A 23,590-nucleotide genomic window follows, 5' to 3' on the forward strand; every position below is an offset into this window, starting at 1 on the left:
ACTTGACGTTGCTGTAACCTTTAACTGTTAAAGTACAGGAGGCTATTTTCACTACACTACCACCTACCACCCTGTGCTGCCACTGCTCCCCATGCTGCTCCCCTCTCCCAGCTTCCCATTATCTGCCTCGGATAACCGGAATTTTTACATAACCAGCACCTAGCATTCCCCACTCATGCTGGATAACAGGGACTTTACTATACCATCAGGGCTTTAACTTCCTAGGTATTGACTAGGGGGAAAAAAAGGGTACTAATGTTAGTAGGGCCCACATATTCTGAACCATCTGAGCTTTCTTCATCAAATAATCACTGAGCCAACAGAAGGCAATGCCATTTTAGATTTGGTTTGAAAATAATGAGGATGTTTTGGATCATATTTGAGGTAATTTAAATTAAATGTAAGGATAAATAAAAATATACCCTTGGGAAATCTTAAGGTCAGAAGGAGGAGATTAGTGGGTCAATTTCCTAGTCATCTTGGATGCTCATTTCTAATTTAAAAAGTGTGGGAAATAAACTGGAAGCAGTAGTATGCACACAAAATTATGATCTAATTGAGATAACTGAGACATGTTCAGATAATTTAGGTGACTGGGATATTGATATCAATGCTTTTTTACTTACCTTTTCACAAAAGGTCATTTGTCAGATGATGAATGTAATTAGTGTTAAGGAAAATGGGGAAGGAAAAGGGTAGGCACTGTGCCAAGAGCAGGGGGAAAAAAAACAAATATCTTAGATGAGATGCATGTTTTTAAAGCAGCTGCCTGGTAAGATTCATTCTCAGATACTCAAGGAATTGGTTGATGTAGAACCATTAGTTATTATCTTTGATAACTCCTGACGGTTAGGTAAGGTCACAGAAGACTGGAAAAGGACAAATGTAGTATACATCCTAAAAAAGTGTGGGGGGGGGGGGGGGGGGCAGAGAGTTGGGCACTATTCAGTACAACTTTGACACATTGAAAGATCCTCGAGCATATTGTAAAACAATTCCTTTATAAGTACCTAGAGGTTAACAAGTTGATAAGTAAGAGCCAACATGGATTTGTCAAGGCACATAATTTCTAACCAGCCTAATTTACTTCTGTGACAGGGTAACAGGCCTTGTGGATAGGGGGAAGCAGTGGATGTGATATGCCTCGACTTTACTAAGGCTTTTGATATTGTCTGCCATGATCTTCTAATATGTAAGCTAAGGAAATATGCTCTAGATGAAACTACTATAAGGTGGGTGCATAAATGGTTGAATTAAGCATGTTCCAAAGAGTAGAGTTCCATCAGCAGCTCAATATCAGAGCAAGAGGTGGCATCAAGTGGGTACTTGCAAGAGCCTGTTGTAGGTCCATTACTATTTTTTTTTATCTTCATTCAGTTGTTTGAAATAAGGACAAAGTACTGCTCCTAAGGAACAATTGAATGCACAAATGTAAAGTGGAAAATGACTGCAGCATTATAAAAATAAATCTGGGGTTATAATGGATCTCAAGCTGAATGTGAGTCAACAATGTAAAATTGTTGCTAAAATGTTATTTATGAGGATGTAACGGAAAGGTGAGAAGAGTTTGGATTCTTTAAGCTAGAAAAAAAGTTGGGGGCTGGGATCAGAAAGCATATGTAAAATATCAAAAGAGGATTGTTCAAATTGCTCGTCAATTTGTTCTTTGTGTTCACAGAGGACAGGACAAGAAATAATGGGCTTATGTTGCAACAAGAAAGATTTGGGGTAGATATTACAAAAAAAATTCTATTCTGAAGGCAGTTGAGCATTGGAACGGATCATCAAGAAGCTGTGGAATTACATGTTATACAATTACAGGTTAGACATACTTTTGTCTAGGGTGGTTTAGACAGATGCTCCTTTCCTGAGCAATGGATTTGGACTACATAACTTCTCAGTATCTGTTTTGGATAAAAGAATCTTGATATCAAAAGGGTAAACTCGTGATAAACTGGGACTTAGTTATTGAAATCAGCTACAGTGAGGAGCTTAGAGACTGGAGACTGGACTTTCTTCAAATCAAAGATGCGTACATTGTGGAATCTGTAGTCAAAGCAAGAGGGGAAAAACTTCAATGAAAAAAAGGGGGGAGGGGGACACAGCCAAACTGCATGAATAAGTGCTTGGAGCAAGTTTATAAAGAAGAGTCAGAGAGCCTAAAATGAGCAGGCAAAATACAGCCTACAGGCCAAATCTGGCCCACCAGGCACTGTCATCCAGGCTGTGGCACCCATCAACTAATTGTAACCCTCTCACCCTCCCCAGCCCTTCTGCCCAGAAGGGTGGGAGTGAGGCACCCACATATATACACCCCCTGCCAATGTACCCTATTGCGCCTCACTTCCACCCTTGTGGGTGGAAGGGCCTGGCCTGGCCCGGCCAGCGGCAGCTTCTGGGCGGGGCTGCAGCTGCCAGGGGACCTGCTTGGCTTCCTCAGTGTCTTGCTTGCTAAGGGCAGCAGGTGAGGAAGTGGTGGGGCAGTGTGGGGTGGGGGGAGCTGGGGCTGGCAGCAATGCAGAGCCTACACCCAGGGGAGCAGCGCAGAGCTCTGGGTGAGCGAGATGTAAATGTGAAAAATGGTGTGGGGACACTCCAAATACTCTCCCCCCCATGGTGCACAGCCCTGCCAGGGGCAATGCAGCAGCAGCAGGTAATGGTGCTTGGGGCACTTGTGCCTGGTGGAAGCTCTGCCACCTGGCAGCCCATGGCTCTGGCCAGTGCTGCACATTGTGATCATGAGCACAGCCCCACTGGGCTACCTCTATTGCCAGGGCTCCGTACCACGCATGCACACCTTCCTCACTTACACACCACTGTGGGGAAGGTCCATGCACAAGGGCTCCCCTCCACTTCTGGTGGAATTCCAAGACCTACGCAACAGGGAGCAGTGCAGGCAGCCAGCTCCAGCACATGAAACTTCTCCCTGGTTGTATGCGAATATGGAAGCTGCATGTGCTTGGTTGGAGCCCTGGTGATGGGTTGCCTGGGGGGCTGTGCTCCTTACCACAAAGTGCAGTGCTGGGCAGCTCCTGTGCCTGGCACCAGCACTCCAAGTGCCTCTTGCTGCTGCTGCTGCTGCTGCTGCTGCTGCCGCCACTTGTAGGGCTGTGTGCCATGGGGGAAAAGTGGGGGGGGTCCCCCACATCCCCGCACCCTCCCTCACTGCCCACAAACACCACACCCTGCCCCCACAACCCCCACATATATGCTCCCCATCACATAGCCACATATCCCCACACCCCACCATATACACACACAAACCCCCATACACATCATACATGCACAAATCCCACACCCCACCATACACGCACAAACCCCCATACACACCCCACCACACACATACCTAACCACACCCTCCCCACACAATATACAAGACTAAGAATTTATTTTTGAGTTGTTATGCAGTCACCTCTATATACACTATGCAAACACAAATCCGAACAAAATTATTTTTTGTAATGAGATTAAAATTTGTTATAGTAGGCATCTGACTTCTAGTGTGTGATTTGCTTTTTCTGGTTCTAAGATGGCAACCCCCTCCTCCCAAAAGGAGTATTTCCAGAAGGCAAGGGGTGGGGACTTTCAGTGACAAAGGTCAGGGGTTAGGGACAGGATTTTTGGTCCTAAGATGGTGACCAGGGGGTAGGATTACCCATGCTGCCATCAAAAGCCCACCAAATCACATTAAGTGGCCCTGCAGCTGAAATAATTGCCTGCCCCTGGCCTAAAAAGAATGGAAAAAAGATTAGTCAGCAAAAATATGTATGCCGTTGGATATCCAAAAGGGAACAATAGACTGAACATGTTCATAGATTCATAGACTGTAAGCAACTGGAACAGACCTTGTAAGATCATTGGGTTTAGCCCCCCTGCACTAGGCAGGAAAGACAGCTGGGGTCAGGTGACCCCAGCAAGGTGACTGTCCAGATTCCTCTTGAAGCTTCCCAGGGTAGGTGATTGCACCACCTCTGGAGGGAGTCTGTTCCACAATCTGGATACCCTAACTGTGAGAGAGAGTTTTTTTTCTAGCGTTAAGCCTGAAACGGTCTTCCAGGAGCTTGTGGCCATTACTCCTGTTTGCCTCAACGGTGACCTGGTGAACAGTTGTTTGCCAAGCCCTTGATGTACTTCCCTAGTGGTAGCAGTAAGCTGCTACTAAGTCCTGTCTCAGCTTTCTCTTTTTTAGGCTGAAGAGACCCAAATCCCTCAGCCTTTCCTCGTATGGCTTGACCTGCAAGTCTCTGATTTGTATGAGTGGCCCTTCTCTGGACTCAAGCTTTTCTACGTCATTGCTGAAGTGCGGTACCCAGAACTGGATGCAGTACTCCAGCTGTGGTCTCACCAATGCTGAGAAAACCAAGGAAGTGATTCTTCTGCTTTAGCTTAAGATGCATCGGTTGATGCATGCCAGGGTATTGTTGCCCTGCTGGCTACAGCATCACACTGACGGCTAATATTCATACTGTGGTCTATTACCCCTAGGTCCCTTTCAGTTGTAGTACTAGTCAATTTGGTGCTACCAAGCCTGTAAGTATGTTGGGGGTTATTTGTCCCCAGATGGAGCAGTTTACACTTCTCAATGCTGAACTTCATCTGGTTCTGATCTGCCCAACTTGCCAGTCTGTCTAGGTCTGCCTGTATCTGCAGCCTATCTTCAAGTGTGACCACACTTCCTCATAACTTGGTGTCATCCGTGAATTTGACCAGTGAGTTCTTCACCTGAACATCCAAATCATTGATAAAGATATTGGAAAGCACTGGACCAAGCCCCTGAGGGACACCGCTAGTCACTTCTTGCCAGCACAACACAGATCTGTTCATTAGAAATGAGTCCTACCCTGCAGCCAACTTTCAGCCCACCTGACTGTTGAGCTGTTAAGCCCACAATCCTTCAGTTTTCCCCTGAGAACATGATGGGATACCAGATCAAAGGTCTTTTGGAAGTCTAGGTATACAGTGTAAACCTCCTCTCTCATATCCAGTTGGTGTGTTACCTGGCCATAGAAGATGAGATTGGTAAGACAGAACCTGCCTGCGATGAAGCCATGCTGGCTGTCATTCAGAATCCTACCTTCTGCAAGCGTATTGCACATGGACTCCTTGATAAATTTTCCCTGGGATAGAAGTTAGGCTAATTGGTCTATAGTTGCCTGGGTCCTCTCTCCTCTGCTTCTTGAAGATGGCTACAACATTGGCCCTCTTCCAGTCTTCAGGGACCTACCCTGAGCGCCATGAGTTTTGAAAGAGTTTTGCTAGAGGTCCTGCAATGACTTTGGCTGGCTCCTTCAGCACTCTTGGATGAGATTCATCCGGCCCTGCTGACTTATAAATGTCTTAACATTCCTAACTGATCATACACCAGCTGAATGTCAACAGTAGGAAGGCGGGCTTTCCCACCATGCCCATTCTGAACCTCATCTAGTATGATTTTCCCCCTAGTCTGGTGCAAAGCAGTCATTCAGGAGTTCAGTTTTCTCCTACATGTTGGTAACCAGCTGTCCCAAGTTAAGCAGTGGTGCCACGCTTCCATTTGTTTTCTTTCTGTTCCTTACATGGCTAAAGAAGAACTTCTTATTGTCCTTGATGTCTGTAGCTAGTTTAAATTCCGTCTTTGCCTTAGCCTTACTAATCTGCTTCCTACAAGTGCAGGCCGTTGTTGTATAGTCCTCCTTGGGGGCTGTCCCAAGCTTCCATTGTTTGTATGCTGCCTCCGTTTTCAAGAGGACCATGATATCCCTATTAAGGGCTTACCAGCCCTTCTGCTACCTTTCCTCCACATGGGAATGGACTTCTTTTGGGTGTTGAGGATCGTATCCTTGAGGAATGAACACTTTTCATGCACTCCATTTATGTTCAGTCCCTGGTCCCACAGCACTTTCCCTACTGTTGCCCTGAGCCTGCTGAAATTTGCATTTTTGAAGTCCAAAGTTTCAGCCCTGCTAGCTGACTTTCCTGCCTTGCAACGCATATTGAACGTGATGGTTTTGTGCTCACTGTTGCCCAGGCTGCTCTCTAATCAAGTCACTCACCAGATCATCTCCTTTGGCCAAGACCAAGTCTAGGAGAGCGTTACCTCTGGTTGGCCTGTGTACTTCCTGAGTCAGGTAGAGCTCTTCAATACAGCTCAGGAAGCAACGTGACTGATCCGATTTAGCTGAGTGTTCCTCCTAAGAGAAGTCTGAGTAATTGAAGTCACCCATGACAACCATGTCCCGTGTGCATGCAGCCTCTGCCAGTTCTTGAGAAGTACTCCAGATCAAGCTCCTCTCCCTAGTTTGGTGGTCTGTCTTGTACACCTACAGTTACAATGTTGCATTGAGACTTTTCAGAGTAAATTCAAAAAAAAATCTTTAAACGTCTACAGAAAAACAAGTGAAGAAGTGGTGAAGGTGCTGCATAGTTAGAGTGGTGTAGAAACTAAAGGGTGTAGATGTGGACCAAAAATCAAATGAATATTTTTACATCAGTTTCCAGTAAGGATTCTGATGTTGGTTGTTGGGGGGGCAGGCAGGGCAGATACAGAGTTAGGATATTGGAATGGAGATTACTCCATCTGAATTGGAGGCAAAACTTTGTGCGTAATTCACACACATTGGGGAATGAACTGCTGCCTGATATCACAGCCTCAGTAGCAAGTGTTTTTAATAAGTTGGATGTGGTACAATGTGCTTAGAGAGTGGATCATTTTTAAGAAGGAAAAATGATTTAGGTAGATACATGACAATTACTTTGACTTCAATAGCTTGCAATTTAGAAGAGATTTTTGAAGGAAAGAATAATTGGACATGCAAGTAAACAAAAAATAAATTTAAATTGCACCATGGATTTACCAAGCACTGATTGATTGTACCAGAGTGACTCGATGACTTTCTTTAGTATGATCTTTTTTTCCCCTTTCCTAAACAGTAGAAAAGCTATAGTTTCTAATCACCTGGACTTTGGGTAAGGGATGTGATATAAAGTCACAAAGGGAAATCATTAGTGAATGAGTAGCGGTAGAGGAATTGTAAGATGGCTAAAGAACTGGGGGCCTAAAGAACAATGTCAGTGTGTAGTGTTGAATAGAGAAGTATCAAGCTAGAGGTTGTTTAATAGGTAGAGTTTCTCAGTGATCAGTTTTGGGACCAGTCATGATTAATAACCTTGGTACAAAAAGCAGGCATGTGCTGATATAATTTGCTGATGAGACAGCATTAGGAAGCATCATAATATAAAGGAGGAGTGGGATATTGAAGAGAAAAAATTAGATGTCCTTGAGGATTGGAATAATGGAGAAGGCATAAAATCTAATAGTACAAAGTGGAAGGTCGTGCATTTGGGAACTAATAACAAAAATCTCTGCCGTATGCTGGGAGTTTCTCAGTTGGAAACAATGAGAAGGACCCAAATTTAGTAGCAATCTTAGGATGTATCAGTTGAGATTTTTCTATAGCAATATAGATCCCATTGTACAAGGTGCTCTGATAGTACCTAATTTGGTTTAACTGCTTACAGTTTTGGCCTGCCATATTCAAGAAAGATGCATTCAAACTGGATTTGAAAAAGGTTGCTAGGATGCTCAGGAAAAGGGAGGAATCTACCATAAGACAGGATACTAAAGGAACTTGGCTTGTTTATCACCCTCTTTTGGCCTTTCTCAAGCTAAACTGAGGGAGGAAGCAGAGCTTGTTAAACTGAAAGGTAGTGTTGGCACAAAAAACAGTGTATGGAAAAAGGCTATGAACGTTTTTGACTGAGGTATTTGAGCAGTGAGGTTTCGAATGCCCTCAAGAGTGGTAATGGCAGCACCTCCCAATTTCTGAGAGAAACTAACTGAGTTTTATGAAATAAAATAGATACCATATTTATTCACGTACCTAACATGCCTTCCCCCCAAAAATTAGTCATCCAAAACTGCGGTGCATGTATTAAACAAGGAAACTGACTACCACACAGCACAGGCTGTGCTCAGAGCTAACACAACTACAGGTTTAACCCTGTCAGCCACTGCTGAACTGGTATTAGCAGCAGGAGGAGAGGAAGTGATGCTGACTCCACCCCTGTTCTATGCAGTCCCAGTTAATTTTTAATATGTAGAAATGTTTTATGTAGCACTGGTTTCATTTGTGTGGGGATGGTTGCTGAATTTAAAATGAGAATGAGCTGTTGTATCTAGTCTTTAAAAAGAAAATTGTTTTTCATTGGGTAGCATGTGAAGTATAGAAACCAGTGTTTGTTTGTTTGTTTGTTTTTAGATTTATAAAAGAAATATCAACATAGCATTTAAGAAATAAAGCAGCATAATTATTAATACTGTGTACAAGGGATGTGTATTTGCTGGAGTGGCTCTACTTGAGAATTAATTGTCAGCCAAATCATATGAGTTTTATTTGAGTTAAATTTGCAAACAAGTCACCAGAAAGCTGCCTCTAAAGAGCATAATAGAACAACCTGTGAAGTTCCTGCGGAGAGCCATTTTTGGAAAAAAAGGTTCCATTAACTGGAAAATTAACTTTTAAGGTTGCATGCTACAGTCTTCAGTGCACGAGAAACATTTTAAATGACCCCTGCTTCATTTTCTCACTAACTTTATTAATAATAATGCAAATAAAGCAAGAGTTACTTCATGGTAGTGCTTCAGATATTTTAGGTACACTGCACACAGGAAGGAGTATCTGTCACAAGAAATTTGATAATAAGTGAATTAAATGTCTGAATTTAGTGCTTGTGGAAGAGTATATCAGATCAATATGTGAATAAAGAGGAGCTGGTTCAAATTGCATTGCTCTTTTGGCCGTATTATACTAACTGAAAATGGGAGTCATTTTGAAGAATCAGAAAAGACATTTTTAATGAACCCATCTGCCATTTTGATCTAAGGGCCAACTTTCATGGTCTCTTTTTGGCTCCTCTCTATGCCCAGCTAATCAAGCTGATTTGCTGGCAAAAAAATCTCTGGTTTGCTGAGAAACTTTGCTATTCTTTGCCATTACTATCAACATTGTTATTACATTAGCATCAGGCTTAAGGTTTTATTGTGCAAGGTGCTGTACCGGGCCATTTTGAAAGACTCTTTTTGCCCTAAAGAGGTCTTGGTCCAATTCAGGACCTCCATCCTTGGAGGTTTTTAAGACCTGGCTAGACGAAGCCTTGACTGGGATGATGTAGTTGGGGATGGTCCTGCTTTAAGCAGGGAATTGGTCTAGATCAGTGTTTCTCAACCTTTTAAGTAGCAAGTACCCCCTAACTTCTGAAAAATTTAATAAGTACCCCAATACTCAATTTTCCAGGGGATTTTATATTTTCAGACTACTGGGTGCTGTGCCATGTGTTAGAAGGGCTGTGTATATAAGGCCATGAGACGACAGATGTCTGATCTGGCGTGGGTAGGGTTGCCACCTTTTACACCAGGGGTGCACAACTTAAGTATATACCTGGGCTAGAGGTGATGTTGACCAAAGTTAGCAGGGCTGAACCCAGTGGTGTACAAAGAGTGACATGCCTGGGGAATTTAAAGCACCGTGCAATGCACAGTGCACCAAATTTTTTGCCATAGTTTTGTGAGGTGGAAGGGGCGAGAGAGAGAAGAAAAGAGGGTTGAGAGTTGGGGTACCTGCGTACCCCCTGCCTGTCATGTACCCCTAAGGGTAAGCGTACCACAGGTTGAGAAACTATGGTCTAGATGACCTGAGGTCTCTTCCAACCCTAATTTCCTGTGATTCTATACACCATGTAACAGACAATTGCAGTAAATGATTGAAATAGGAAGATGGCAATAAGATTATGTCTATGTGTTTTAGATGGACTAATGCACACTGGAACAGCTAGTCAATACCTTAATTTCTAGGCTGGGCTACTGCAAGTTTTTTACCATGGGACTGAAAATAGAAGCAATGTAAGGTTTTATACTTACTACAGAATCCCACCTGATCAACGGGTCAGGCCACAGTGAGCAAAATGCCTTTGGTTCTCTCTCCACTTCTATTGGCAGATCAGGATATGGGCCTACTTTTTAAGATCCTCAGTGGATTAGGGTTCTGCTCTCAACAGTTCCCATACTTTATGTTTGTGATAATCTTGTTCTCCATAGCCCACCAAGATAAATGTTTTCCTTTCAGGACAGTGCTTCTAATTAAATATATGGGAATCAGGGTCCCTCAAGACATTCAGGTAAACGCATGATAGGATCTGATGCACAATCCACACAGTTGTGTCTCCTGCCATGACAGGTGCATGGCAGGAGGTGTGATTGCAGGATCCGGCATCAGATCCTATCATGCCTTAATGCTGGTGCAAGGGGAGCCCTTGATTTGCAATCCCAGGCTCCTAGCCATAGCAGTGCCCCACAGGGGGCCCCCATGGGGCGCTGCCATTGCTGGGAGTTGCGTCAGCTGATGGGACTCCCAGCTACAGTGCCACATGATGCACCCCTGTAGCTGGCAGTCCTGTCAGTTCAAATTAAAGCTGGGTAGAAACCAGCTATAAAGTTATTACAAATTTTCCAGCTGTAACTTTATAGCTGTTTAGACCTTTTTATGGCATGATGATTAATTTCTAAATTGATTGCACAGATAACCAGGTAACTGTGTAATATATGTAATGTGTAGAAGGGGTCTCAGAGATGAGCATTCTCAGTTGAGGGATAATGCTGTAGAGACATTTAAATTAATGAAAATCCTGCTGACTTTCAAGGCACTTTTAAGAGTAAGTATAATAAAGAGAATAGTGATAAACTACTCCCTGTGGCCACAAGGGACAGGACAAGGTACAATGGTCTTTAGTCGCAGCAAGGGAAACTTAGGTTGATTATTAGGAAAAAACTTTCGTGTTAAGAGGGTGGGTAAGTTTTGGAACTAGTTACCTAGTGGAAATTTTTAAGAGCAAGGTAAACAAACATATTTTTGAATGATTAGTCGTGGATGAACAGGAGTTAGACTAAATGAGTTTTTTTTAGATCCCTTCCAGCCTTGTTTTTCTGTGATTATACGGTTACTGTTAAAAAGGAAACGGGCAAAAAATGCCATTGATTTCACTATGAACCCTGCTATAATTACGTTATTTATATTTGCACGTAAATACTGCAGTAGTAGGAGATGTAAAAAATCCTGAAACAGAGAAGCACTAAAGAATAAAATCCCCAACTAATAACACTTGTACAATATGAAGTATAAACTGAAAAAAGTTTCATTTCCTTTTTATAATATTTCAGTCATGATCTGCAAAGACTAGTTCTACCTTGTGATAAGACTTTTAATGTCTTCCAAGATTGTTCAATTTGAGCTTCGGTGAGGCTAACAAAGGCACATACTCTTGGGATGACTTGTGAGATAAGTCTGTTTTACAGATCAGACTGAGAATATAAAAAAGCTTCAGATTTAAACACTATGACCACGTCCCCATGAGTGGGAACACGTAGTTTGCGGCGCCTCAAAACCTTTTGAGGTGCTGCAAAGTACACATGACGATATTTGCAGCATGGTGGCAAAATTAGATGCTGGGAAATCCTGATATCTTAAAAAATAAACCCAAAAACTCAGCAGAAAAAAGGGGGGCAGCAAATGTGGCTGCAGTGTGCACTGCCAGAAACCAGAGCCTGGCCAGCCAGAGCCATACCAGCTGCCAGCCAGGCCCTGCGTGCCTGGATCGCCACTGCTGCTGCCTTGGAAGGACCTCAGGCAAGGCAGCCTCAGCCTCCCCTACTGCACCTGGAGCAATTTGCCATGCGCCACAGTGTGCATGCAAAAGTATGCCTGGCACAGCTAGCAGTGGCACAAAGGGGAAACGCATGTTCCTGTTCTTGGAAAAGTGCCCTAAAGAGTTGGCATGTGATGATGCATGCTCCCCTCAGCACAACTTAGCCTTGTAAAAGAGATGGTAAATAATCTGCATTTCATTACTAACATTCCAAATTTTGTAGTCTTCGGTGGACCTTAGAGCACACAATTATTTCATGTTTCTAACAATGTGCAAGAGAAAAGAGTTCTTTCCAGAACTAATATTTAGGCCAGCACTTTGAACCAGACTGTGACCTGTGGCTCTGGAATTGTTCTTAGTAGCATAGCTGTATAGTGCCTAGCACAATTGCTGCTCTTACTCTATGTTGTTTTCCCCCGGTATTTATTCCATTCCAGATAGAAATAAGTTAACGTTAAATAGGTGTTACCAATTTCTGTGTGCTATTTAAGTTTGTTTAAAAATGTATTGAACATATCAAAAAAAAGAAGTGCAAAACAATAGTTTTCTCGTCCAAGTTCCTTTAATTCTGTGCTTTGTTGTTCTTTATATCGGTGTTAATTCCGGAAGATTGTTGTCAGATGGCTTATTAATATTTAGGCTTTTTTGACTGAAACTTGATTTTTTTCCAACAGTAATTGAGTAAGCTTAAGCATTTCAAGAGGAATAAACTGTGTACAAATAAAAATGTGATGTTCCAAGTAACACCGAAAGCTAATTACAACCACAGATATATATTATTTGACTGCATTTATTTGAGTCTTACATATATGTATGTTGGTAAAAACTAATAGGGGGATTTTGCAGATCAAAAAAAATAAATAGTATATTTGAATTGGCTATGGCAGTCTTGAAGAAAATGGCTCTAAAAATGAATGCTTAGATCAACAATTGAATTTGTTTTAGGTGCACACTTAAATATAGACGATACAGCACACATTTTGAAAAGTATTTTGACATGAAATGGAGAAAATATTTTTTTTCAGTAAATTTACTAAGGTTTTAATTATTTAACATGAACTGTGTCATTCTGGTTTTACTACTATGACATATGCATGTAAAAAAAAGTTGGTGAAAAATCTGCTGGTCTCATGATCCAAAATTGTTTTTTTGAGATTAGGGTAATGAGAAGAACCAGTCAGACTTGAACGATTCCACTCCTGTTTCAGCTATTTCCTGAAGTGGCCCCACTAAATTATGGTGGAGAAATAAAGGATCGCTCTTGTCACTAGTATCTAAGTGGAAAAGTCACCTGGCACGTTGGAAGCCTGCTCAATAACACAGCAGTATGAGAAGATATTTGGAAACTGGTTTCTGTGTATGCTTTCACTTGACTAATTACTAGAGTCCTCCTTCCAGTGCTTGCTCAAAATGAAATTTCTTTACAGCGGGGAGTATAGTAAGTAGCAGATGAGCGAGTACAAATACTGAGAACACAGAATGGTCAATATTTTATTGTTAGTATGGTGTTTCTTCATGCAGAAGATGTTATTCCTGCAGATTCTAGGTATTTCAGACGACAGTACCATTTGACAAAATCAAATTCTGCAAGGTAGTGAAATCTTTGGGAAAACAATCATTTCTTTATCAGCTTCTAGAAGAACTCATTTTATTACTGCCTACTGGCTGAATAAAATTCAGATTTAGCTTTAAACTGCTGACAGTACTTTAATCCACTGAAGGAATAAAGCTTCTAGTTAGGTTACTTAATGATGAATCATGGATAACATGCACTGGAGGTAGCTTATTTGTGATGGTTATAAAGTGACCAAACATCAGCATAATCTTGCATCGGTGTGGTTTCTTGTTAAGGTATGGGTGCCTACTGTCCACATGGCCTCGTGCATAGCTCCACACTATCAACTGCAGTCTTGAGTATGACCTCTTGCTGCTGCTTATGTTTGACTTGTAAATGTGTGTGGCATGGGAAGGAAAAAGTCAGGGAACAGTTCATTCTGCTTTTAATACTTCTCCATTTTCTGCCCACATTTATACTTTTTTATTTTTACCTTAAACATCAGATGATGAGTCCCACATACTGTTAGCTTTGATAAGTTTGTTTGTTTGTTTTCAGGTTATTAAACCCAGTGAATTTTATTTGAAGAAAAGTGTCTTGATTTGATCAGATGTTTAACATTACTTTTCAGTTCAGAACTGATTTATATTGCAGTTGCCTTCTTCATGGAATAAAGTAGAAAATATTTGTTGGTATAGGTTCATATGTAACACAGGTGGCCAGCCTGCATGCCTATGGCATGCATCAGATGTGGTAGGCAACAGTAAGACCAGCAGCAGATAGGGTAAGGAGGAAAGAGCTGATCAAGAGAATGGGCAGATGAGAGAGAGCAGAGCAACAGATAAGGTAGGGAGAACAGTGGCAGATAGCCCAAGGAGGAGAGAGCAGAGCAATGGATCTGGTAGTGGGAGAGGGAAAAAAGGACTGGAGTGGCACTCAGAGAGGGAGCAGGACTTACTTTGGTACACCTGCCAAAAGGTTGACCTCTACTGACATGGTCATTGACTATGGAAGAGATAGTTCATGCCTCTACAGGTACTAGGTGGGGCTTTTTAGTGAAAAGTTTGTATAATGTTAAGCCTTGGTCTTCGTTATGGTATGTTCTGGTTTTATTATCATTATGGTCGGTTACAAGAAATCTGGTCTCTCTCAAGTGCATTAATAATTTTTCATTGCATCTTGTTTTGAGTCATTGTAATACAGTAGAACTTTTTCAGTCTGTTCTTCCCTAAATGCATCTTGTGCTATAATTTGACTTTCAGGATTGGAATTGATTAAAATGGAAGTTAGGAATTTTTTAATGTGCTAAGCCTTGGCCAGTGCAAGTGTTGTCTGTGTCTGCCTCCTCTTTGAAGACTTGCGAGAGAGCATCTCTTCCCACCGTGGGAACGGTATAGGGAAACACCGTCTTTATTTGCTTCTGTGGCTGAAGAGTTCACAGGTAACAGCTCTCAGAACAGCCACGGGGCACAAGCAAGTCTGAAGGTGGAGTCCTTTAGAACAGCTGTTGTCTCCGTATATGAGACTGCATTAATCTTAATCGGTATCCTGCCTCAAGAGCGGTCATTGTTTGCCCTGTGCCATTTCTCAACTCCATGTGAGGAGTTATATTGTTGGGAGTAAAAAACATGCTGGATGTAAGACACAAAAATAACAATTGCTCCTTTTTCTTTTCTTTTTTTTTTCTTTTTAGCATTGATAGATCTGCAGCTATTTCTACAAAGAAAAATAAACCTCAGTATCCATGTTTTTATATGGATGCCTCGCGTCTATACATGTAATATATATTGCTTTCCTCCTCGTCCAGTTTTGTGGGAATCTGATAAGCCTTTACACTTGCCTATGCCTGGTTCTCACGAGTCAGCAAACTCATTAAACCACCTTGACAGTCTCCCACTCCATTCAAAGTGCTGTACCGTAATATGATCTAGCTGAAGAAAATGCTGTGTGGAGCAAACTTCAGTGTTATCTTTAAATAAATAATAGGAGTGAATGAAAAAAAACAGGCAAGATTGGAAAGCTGCAGGATTGAAGTTGTTAAATAAGCATAAGCAATGACAGTGAACCTTCATTTTAAAAAGTGTAAACATATGCTAGGTTTTAGACCTATAAACCCAGTTTTTTGTCATCCTTCTCTAGTTCCCTGGTCTTCAAACTTAGTATGTGGTTTGCTGCTTGAGTACATTATATGATGCTCCTTTTACTTCTTAAAAATCTATCTGTAGAGTGGAGCGCTGGTCACGTAACAGAAGTACTGGTAGTATTTGTAACTACCTGATACACTTCAATTCTTCATAATGCGAATCCCAGTATCTTAAAAAGAAGGAAGGTAGAAATGTAGCCCATATATAAGGAAGTGAATTGGGTGTACCTATCTTCCACCATGATCTGGAAACTCTCCTTATTTCCTGCAAGCCAGGAATAGGGATTCTCTATTCTTCATCAGTGTAGAAGACAGAAGTTAAATTTTATCTCGTATTAGGCAGAAGTTTGACTTCAGCCTACCAAGAGTGGCAGCCATAGCCACTGAGAAGAAAGAGATTGACAGCAGCTTTCAATGCTAGTAAGAAGCTGTTCTTGTTGATAATGAGCTGAAAAAGGAATTGGACTCCAGTATCTGTTTCGGCTGAATTTCACTTTCACAAGGCTTAGATCTCTTAAGGCCTATGCAGACATCCAGAGCCTTTTATTTTTTCCATCTTGTTTTCGTATGTTTTTTATTATTCCCCATCACACTGCTATGTTTTTCAAGTTTGTTTAAGAAACATTTGCTTTCTTCAGTTACCTTTAACACTGGCATAATTTTTCTCTTCCACAGTTACAGGGGGTATCACAGAGGAACAGTTTCAGACACATCAACAGCAATTAGTTCAAATGCAAAGGCAGCAACTTGCTCAGCTCCAGCAGAAACAGCAATCTCAGCATTCCTCGCAACAAACGCATCCAAAAGCACAGGTATTCCTCCTTTTAAAATTGGTTTTATGTGCTGATAACTCTCCTCCATAGTGTGTCCCTTCTTGTGCTTGCTTACTTGTTAGCTTTTTGTCATAAGATAAAGATAACAGTTGTTGATGTGTTTATTTTGTGAAATGTAGTTAAATAGTTTAGATGAAGTTCTCTTTAAATTTCTCAGCATGGCTTTGGCAAATCTCTGGTTGCTATCTAATTTTATTTATTTATTAGATTTATACGCCACTTTGGGGTAGTGGGGAGCTGAAATTTTTCCTGCAAATTTATAAGCTTCAAAAGGGTACTGATGCTGTAGTCTGTCACGTTTATAATATGCTTCATAAATTCACACCCTTAACATACTGTGCACTAACTCCCCTTGTAGATGATTGTTTTCATTAAAATCAGGAGGGCGGCTTTTGGAGTCAGTATTGCTTAGTATAAATAAGTATGCAGAATTTAGTCTTAGAATCATAGAACAGAAGGACCGGAAGGCACCTGTAAGATCATTAAGTCTGGTCCCCTGCCATGAATAGAAGGTAAATAAGTTCAAACAAGCTCAGCAAGGTGCTTGTCCAGCCTCCTTTTGAACACCTCATGGAATAGCGACTGCACTACCTCTGCTGGGAGTGTGTTCCAGATTCTAGATACCTTTTTATAGAAAGTAATTTTTTCCTTATGTCTAGCTTAATTTTTTCCTCAACTAGCTTGTGCCCATTGGTCCTTGTCCTCTCAAGGAGTGTCTTTTGAAAAGTTGCTCTCCTAGATCTTGGTGTTCACCCTGACATGCTTGTAGTCAGCCATCAAGTCACCTCCCAGTCTTCTTTTTACTCAGACTGAACAAACCCAGTTCCCAGAGTCTCTACTCATAGGGCCTATCCTGCAGGCCCCTAATCATATGGGTGGCCCTTCTCTGTACCCTTTCGAGCTTACCCACATCCTTCTTGAAGTGCGATGCCCAGAACTAGATGCAGTGCTCCAGCTGTAGCCTCACCAACACTGAATACATGGGTAGGAGCACCTCTCTGGATCTGTTGGCAACACATTGGCTGATGCATGCCAGAGTTCTGTTTGCCCTGCTGGCGACTTCATCACAGTGTTGACTCATGTTCATCCTCTGGTTGATTGTCACCCCCAGGTCCCTTTCAGGTGTGGTGTCAGACGGTGGACCACCACCCATCATAAAGTTATGGTGAAGGTTCTTCCTAACCAGATGAAAGACCTGGCCCTTGTCCCTGTTGAACCTCATCTGATTGTGTTCAGCCCATAGGACCAATCTGTCAAGGTCATCCAGGATCCTTACCCTGTCCTCAGATGTGCCCACATTTCCCCACAGCTTGGTGTCATCCGCACACTTAATCATTGCACTTTCCACTCCTTCATCCAAGTCATTGTTAAAGAGGATGGGTCCAAGCACTGATCCCTGAGGAACACCACTGGAAACAGCCCTCCAGGTTGAGGCCATGCTATTGAATACAACTCTCTGGGATCGGCCTCTGAGCCAGTTGCCAACGTACCTCCACTGTAGACTTGTCTAGACCAGTACCCTCCGACTTAATTGAGAGAATCTCATGGGAAACGGTATCAAAGGCTTTGCTGAAGTCTAGGTAGATGATGTCAACCTCGCATCCCATGTCCAGCTGATAAGTTGCCTGGTCATAAAAGGACACTAGGTTTCTTAGATAGGACCTCCCCTTGACAAAGCTGTGCTGGTTGTTTCTTAATACCTTGCCAGTTATGAGCTTGTGGTTGATGGCCTTCTTGACAGTTTTTTTTCAAAGAATTTTCCGAGAACTGGAGTTGGACTACCTGGTCTCTAGTTTGCAGGGTCATCCCTCTTCCCTTTCTTAAAGATGGGTACCACGTTAGCCTTCTTCCAGTCATTCGGCACCACTCCTGAGTTCCACAACTCTTCAAACAACCTCACCAGAGACACTGTTGCGAGCTCAGCCAGTTCTTTCAGGACTCTCAGATGCTGGTCATCTGAACCAGCAGACTTGAAAACATCCAGATATTCTAAGAATACCCTTAGCTGTTTGGGACTGATTTCATGTGGACTGCTGTCTTCCTTGTATTCTCTGGGCCTCTGGACACATGATGAGTTCCCATCTCATTTCAAGAATACTGATATGGAATAAGTACTTAGAAGCTGTGTCTTTTTGAGGGAATTAACTGTGGGCTTCCCCCTCCTCCCCCATATTCAGTAGGGGACCCACTGCATGGGGATGGCCTCTTTGTGAATGTTGAGAATTGCCTTCTTCAGGAAGCACCACCATTCCTGAACTCCCAAATCGTCCAGTTGCTGGTTGCAAAGGGCCTTTCTAACTAGACTCCTGAGTTTAGCAAAGTCTGCCCTTCTGAAGTCTAGATTTCTGTTCTGATAGAATTCCGAGCCTTTCGATGGATGGTGAATCTAATCAGATCATGATCACTGTCGCCCAGAGTCTTTGGGAGCTGTTGAGGGGGGAAATACCTTGTAAATGTGTTCAGCTTTCTTTTTGCGAGGAATCATATTTTCCCATTGTAATATCCATTGAGGGCAAAGCATGTGCGTATGCCAAGCTTACTTTATTTAGTGTTTTTTGTCACTCAGGAAAAGATATGCAAGCAAATCAGAAGTGCTGTTAAACGTTACTAGGAAAAGTTCTACTTAGTATGTCCAGTATCACTGTGAGCAATTTTACCTGAGCGCCAGTTGTCTCTAGCCTCCCCCAGAACAATTTCTGTTTTAATTAGGCCTTGGACCTGCATTACAATTGTGGCGTCATATGCATCCTTATGCCACAAAAATAGAATATGCAGACATTCATATCATCTCTAGCACCACAAAATAGTAGATCTACGAAAACGTTCTGGTTTCAAACAAGAACTTCTCTGTAGTGTTACATTTTGTAGTACCAAATGTACTGAGCGGACAGTTACTTAGTCATAAGCTTGCTGTAGAAATTTCAGATTGAAAACTTAATTTGATATGCTTTATGTAAAAGCACGAAATGGTGATTGTAAAACATGAGATTCAAGTGAGATTTGAAAGTCTGAATTTTAAAAAGCTAGCAGGCAAGTCCATTTTTCCAGCTATTGTGTACTGAATATGTACCCATACACAAATGAAAGAGCAATGGATTTTTGAAGGGTGGATGACAGATGCTAAAAATTGCATGTTACTATTTACTGTGGTTTAAAGCAGGTTGGTTTAGTAGAAGAATTATCCTTCCAGACCTCAGTAGACAAACTAAAAGGTAAACTGATATGTGCACGTTCCAGAAGCAAAGGTGTTTTATAAATAGAATACAAAAAACCCTTTAGCATCTCAGCAAGGATCCTGAAAAGGTAGATATAGAAGTGAGTGGGTAAAAGTGATGTCGAAGACTCTATGAAATAGGGAAAAAAAACTTTATTAAATGCACAAATTAAAGTAATGTACTATTCTAAGAGGAACCACTTCAGTTAAAGGTGAAGAAGGCTCAGTTTTGCAGCATGTCAATTTTCTGCCTGTCTAGATAGGGTCAGTGTTGGGAGGAATGCAGAGAACTGCAATCATGACCTTTTAAAAGTTTAATGTTACCAATATACTTGTTTCAGATAATGCATCCCCCTAATTCATTGATACTTGTGCATTGTCATTGTCATCAATGTCTTCCTTCAACTAGTACTTGGAAGATAATGAAAACAATGTTGTTGTTCTCATAGGGCTCGAGCACCTCTGACTGTATGTCCAAAACACTTGACTCCGCCAGCGCCCACTTTGCTGCGTCTGCAGTGGTCAGTGCACCTGCTCCCAGTCGCAGTGAGGTAACAAAAGAACAGAACACCAGCCACAACAATATCAATGGTGTTGTCCAGCCTTCAGGTAATGCATTCTTAATAGCAACGGTCTAATGCAGAACTCAAAATTGAACAGATAATTTCTGCTTTCTAAAAAATACATTGTGGTTAGTAATAAATGCCAACAGCAGTGATAAATTTAAATACTACTCCTTGAGTTGCACAGATTTTGTTCAGTGACATGATCTGATCTAAATTTCACACAGTAATAAGTTAACAGAGTTATATTTGGATCGTGCTGTGGCTCTAACAGAGTTATCAGGAAAGACTTTTGTAAAGGTGCACCAATACCTGGGTTCAATATTGGATTGGCACCAATTATAAAGAAAATTAACTATATTGGAAGTTAGCCTGCGGTGGCTGATAATTTAGCCGATAAATACCCATATGCGGTCTCAGCTGCAGCATGCAGGCAGCAAGGAGCACAGCCTGGCAGCATGAAGAGCTGCTTGCAACTGGTAAGTCTGTTGTGGTTAAAGGGGTTGGGGGAGGGAAGAGGGGTGGGGGACCAGATCAATGCCTCCTGTGGTGAGGGAGGGAGTGGGGCTGGGGTAGGTGCTGCCCAGCCCCACAGTGGGCATGGGACAGAGCCATGGCTCGTTTGGGGATGCTAGGGGTGCAGGCCTCCTGCCACTGCGCACTGCTTATCAGGGAGAGCACCGGGGGAGAGGGGGGCATGTGCCCCCAGATCTGCATGGGGTGAGCTACAGCTGCAGGCTGGGGCTGGAGGCTGCACTGCATTGCGCTAGGGGCAGGTGGCAGCGGCTATGGGCGGGGGATGGGGGCTACAGTGAAATTTGGGGTGGCTGCAACCCCCCGCCCAGCCTCCTCTCAGCATTCCCGCCACCCACCCCAAGCATGGCCCTGAAGCCTGCACTGCCCCCCCAGGCAGATCTGGGGGCATATGCCCCCCTGCCCCCACCTGCCCTTCTGGATGAGCAGCAGGAGCAATGGCAGGAGCTGTGTGTCATCTCTGCCTCCCACCCCCCCTTTGCAGATGAGCAGCTCCGTCCTGTGCCTGCCCCCTCCACTGTGGGGGGCATTGATATGCCCTCCCCTTTCTCCCCAACAGACTTACCAGCTGCACACAGCTGTATCGGAAATCGAATCGGTATTGGCCGATCACGGAAAAAATAGGCTATCAGTATTGGCCCCCAAAATCTCTATCAGTGAAGCTCTAGACTTTTGATATTTAAGTATTGGTTCATAATTTGTTGTGTAGGAACTGTAGTCCAGCCCCTTCTGATAAAACTATCCACAAGATCCAGAGATACTAAACAGCGTTTTTAAAAGTCTTGCGAATACCTACTTACAAATGTAATGAATCCGTACTTTTCAAAGATTCTTATATTCAAGAAATTTGAAAAAAAAAGTGGAGAAGATGCTATTTATTGTTTATGATCTAAAACTTGGAAATTGCCCAAGACCCTACACATGTAGGTTTTAAGCATATCCAACATTTTTTGCAGGATAACAAAATCTTTTTCTGTCCAGGTGCCTTGCTACAGATAACTATAACATGGCACTTAGTTTTTGAGGCTAAATAATTGGTTGAATTGCCTAACGTTTATTGATGTACTTCTGTTTCTCACAGGAACTTCTAGAACTCTGTACTCCACCAACATGGCTTTATCTTCCAGCCCAGGGATTTCAACTGTACAGCTAGTGAGGACAGTTGGCCACACTACCACAAACCACTTAATTCCAGCATTGTGTACAAGCAGCCCTCAAACACTTCCCATAAACAATTCTTGCCTGACTAATGCGGTGCACCTCAACAATGTCAGTGTTGTTTCTCCAGTCAATGTGCATATCAATACAAGGACTTCAGCACCGTCGCCAACAGCCTTAAAACTTGCCACAGTTGCTGCCAGTATGGACAGGGTGCCAAAGGTGACTCCTAGCAGTGCCATCAGCAGCATAGCAAGGTGTGTGTGTAGTTGGAACAAAATATCTTGAATTGCATTATTACTGTTAGAATGGTTCTATAAATTTACCTGGCTCATCAGAGCATTAAGTCAGACAGAAATATGTCTTCCAAGATCTCTGGGTAGCCTTACCATACAAAGAGAGAGACCTGTAGAGAGTCTCATTGTCTTGTAGGATCCAGAAGAGTTGCTGGAGTTCTTTTGAGCAGATTCCATTGCAGGATTGGGGTCTAAATAACATAGTTATGTACTATATTGAACATATTGGATATGTCTTCATTATAGTATTATTTTTACTATAAATGTTTAAAATAAGTTCAGGTAACCATTTTGATTTGACTCATCCTCCCAGTTTCTGCTGGCTTTCATCAAAGAACTGTACAGATGCTGTCTCCCACACTATATCTGCACATTTCAGATGGTGCAATCTGGCACTGATCCATGATGAAACTCCCTTCAAATATGATTTGGTTTCCTGTGTTTCTGTGTAGAATTGCTGTTTTAGCATACAGATTACATAGGCATGGAAAAAGGTGTTGAGCAGATGATCTAAAAATAATACTCTGATCCTGTTTTAGAAGTCATCTTAAGGAGAATCACAGAATCATAGAAGTAGGGTCAGAAGGGACCTTGTAGATCTTCAAGTCCAACCCCCTGCCAGGGCAGGAGAAATAACTGGGCTTAAATGATCCCAGCTAGGCAGGCATCAAGCCTCCTCTTAAAGACCCCCAGGGTAGGAGCCAGCACGACTTCCCTTGGAAGTTGGTTCCAGATCCTAGGCGCCCTAACTGTGAAGTAGTTCTTATGGATGTCTAATCTAAACCTACTCTCCAACAATTTGTAGCCGTTATTCCCTGCTTTGCCAGGGAGCACTAGGGGAAACAAGGTCTCTCCCAAACCCTTCTGGTCCCCCCTAGTGAGTCTATAGACTGTCACCAGGTCCTCCCTCAGCCTTCTTTTGTGAAGGCTGAACAGGTTCAGGTCCTGCGGTCTCTCATTGTAGTGGGGTTTTTTATGTGAGAGAGTTATGCTACATGTATGTATTATGAATAATAAAATAATGTATTTTATATAATATGGAAATACTGCCTGGGTAGTACAAATGGGTTCTGAGGGTTGAAATTCACTGTGATTTCATTGTAGCTATAGGAGGCCAGGGACAAATGAGGGAGTAAAAATGCTCGTGGAAAATTGTTTTTTACATGGTATGCCTCAACTAGAAAAAGTCACTTAGCATAATTATTTAACATGATCTGAAACATTCTGGGTGCATCTACGAGTGCAGTGTACTGCGCAGTTGTTACCTGGCAGTCATTTAGTACTTGCTTACACAGATGTTACTGCGCAGTCCTGATACCACACGGCCATTTTCAGCAACTACTGCACAGTAGCTCATTGCGCAATAGTATCAGCATTATGGTTTGTGCCTGGTGATACTATGTTGTCATTACAATAAGCTACAGTGACACAGTGTCTTACATAGATTGGCCCTCCTTTTGCCATTAGGTATTCAAGTGTGTATGTTCTAGATGCAAAGACTTCCTGGACTTTTGGAAGGCCGTCGACACCCACACAGTCAAATGGGTCGCCAACTGGCTGGTGGGCCGCACCCAGAGGGTGGTAGTGGATGGGTCATTTTTGACCTGGAAGGATGTGG

At 42.4% G+C, this 23,590-nt stretch overlaps 1 protein-coding gene across 1 annotated transcript in view; it reads left to right on the forward strand.

Moving 5' to 3' along the window:
• The window catches only part of EPC2 (enhancer of polycomb homolog 2), an 89,921-nt gene that overhangs the window by 63,302 nt on the left and 3,029 nt on the right, over positions 1-23,590 (forward strand). The window contains exons 11-13 of the mRNA XM_019554209.1: positions 16,050-16,186; positions 19,871-20,030; positions 21,600-21,933. Of these exons, the coding sequence (XP_019409754.1) occupies positions 16,050-16,186; positions 19,871-20,030; positions 21,600-21,933 (631 nt within the window). The remainder of the gene's footprint in view (positions 1-16,049; positions 16,187-19,870; positions 20,031-21,599; positions 21,934-23,590) is intronic.

The sequence above is a fragment of the Crocodylus porosus genome, unplaced genomic scaffold, assembly GCF_001723895.1.
Source record: "Crocodylus porosus isolate Cpor-Errol unplaced genomic scaffold, CroPor_comp1, whole genome shotgun sequence".
In the NCBI taxonomy this organism is placed as follows: Eukaryota; Metazoa; Chordata; order Crocodylia; family Crocodylidae; genus Crocodylus; species Crocodylus porosus.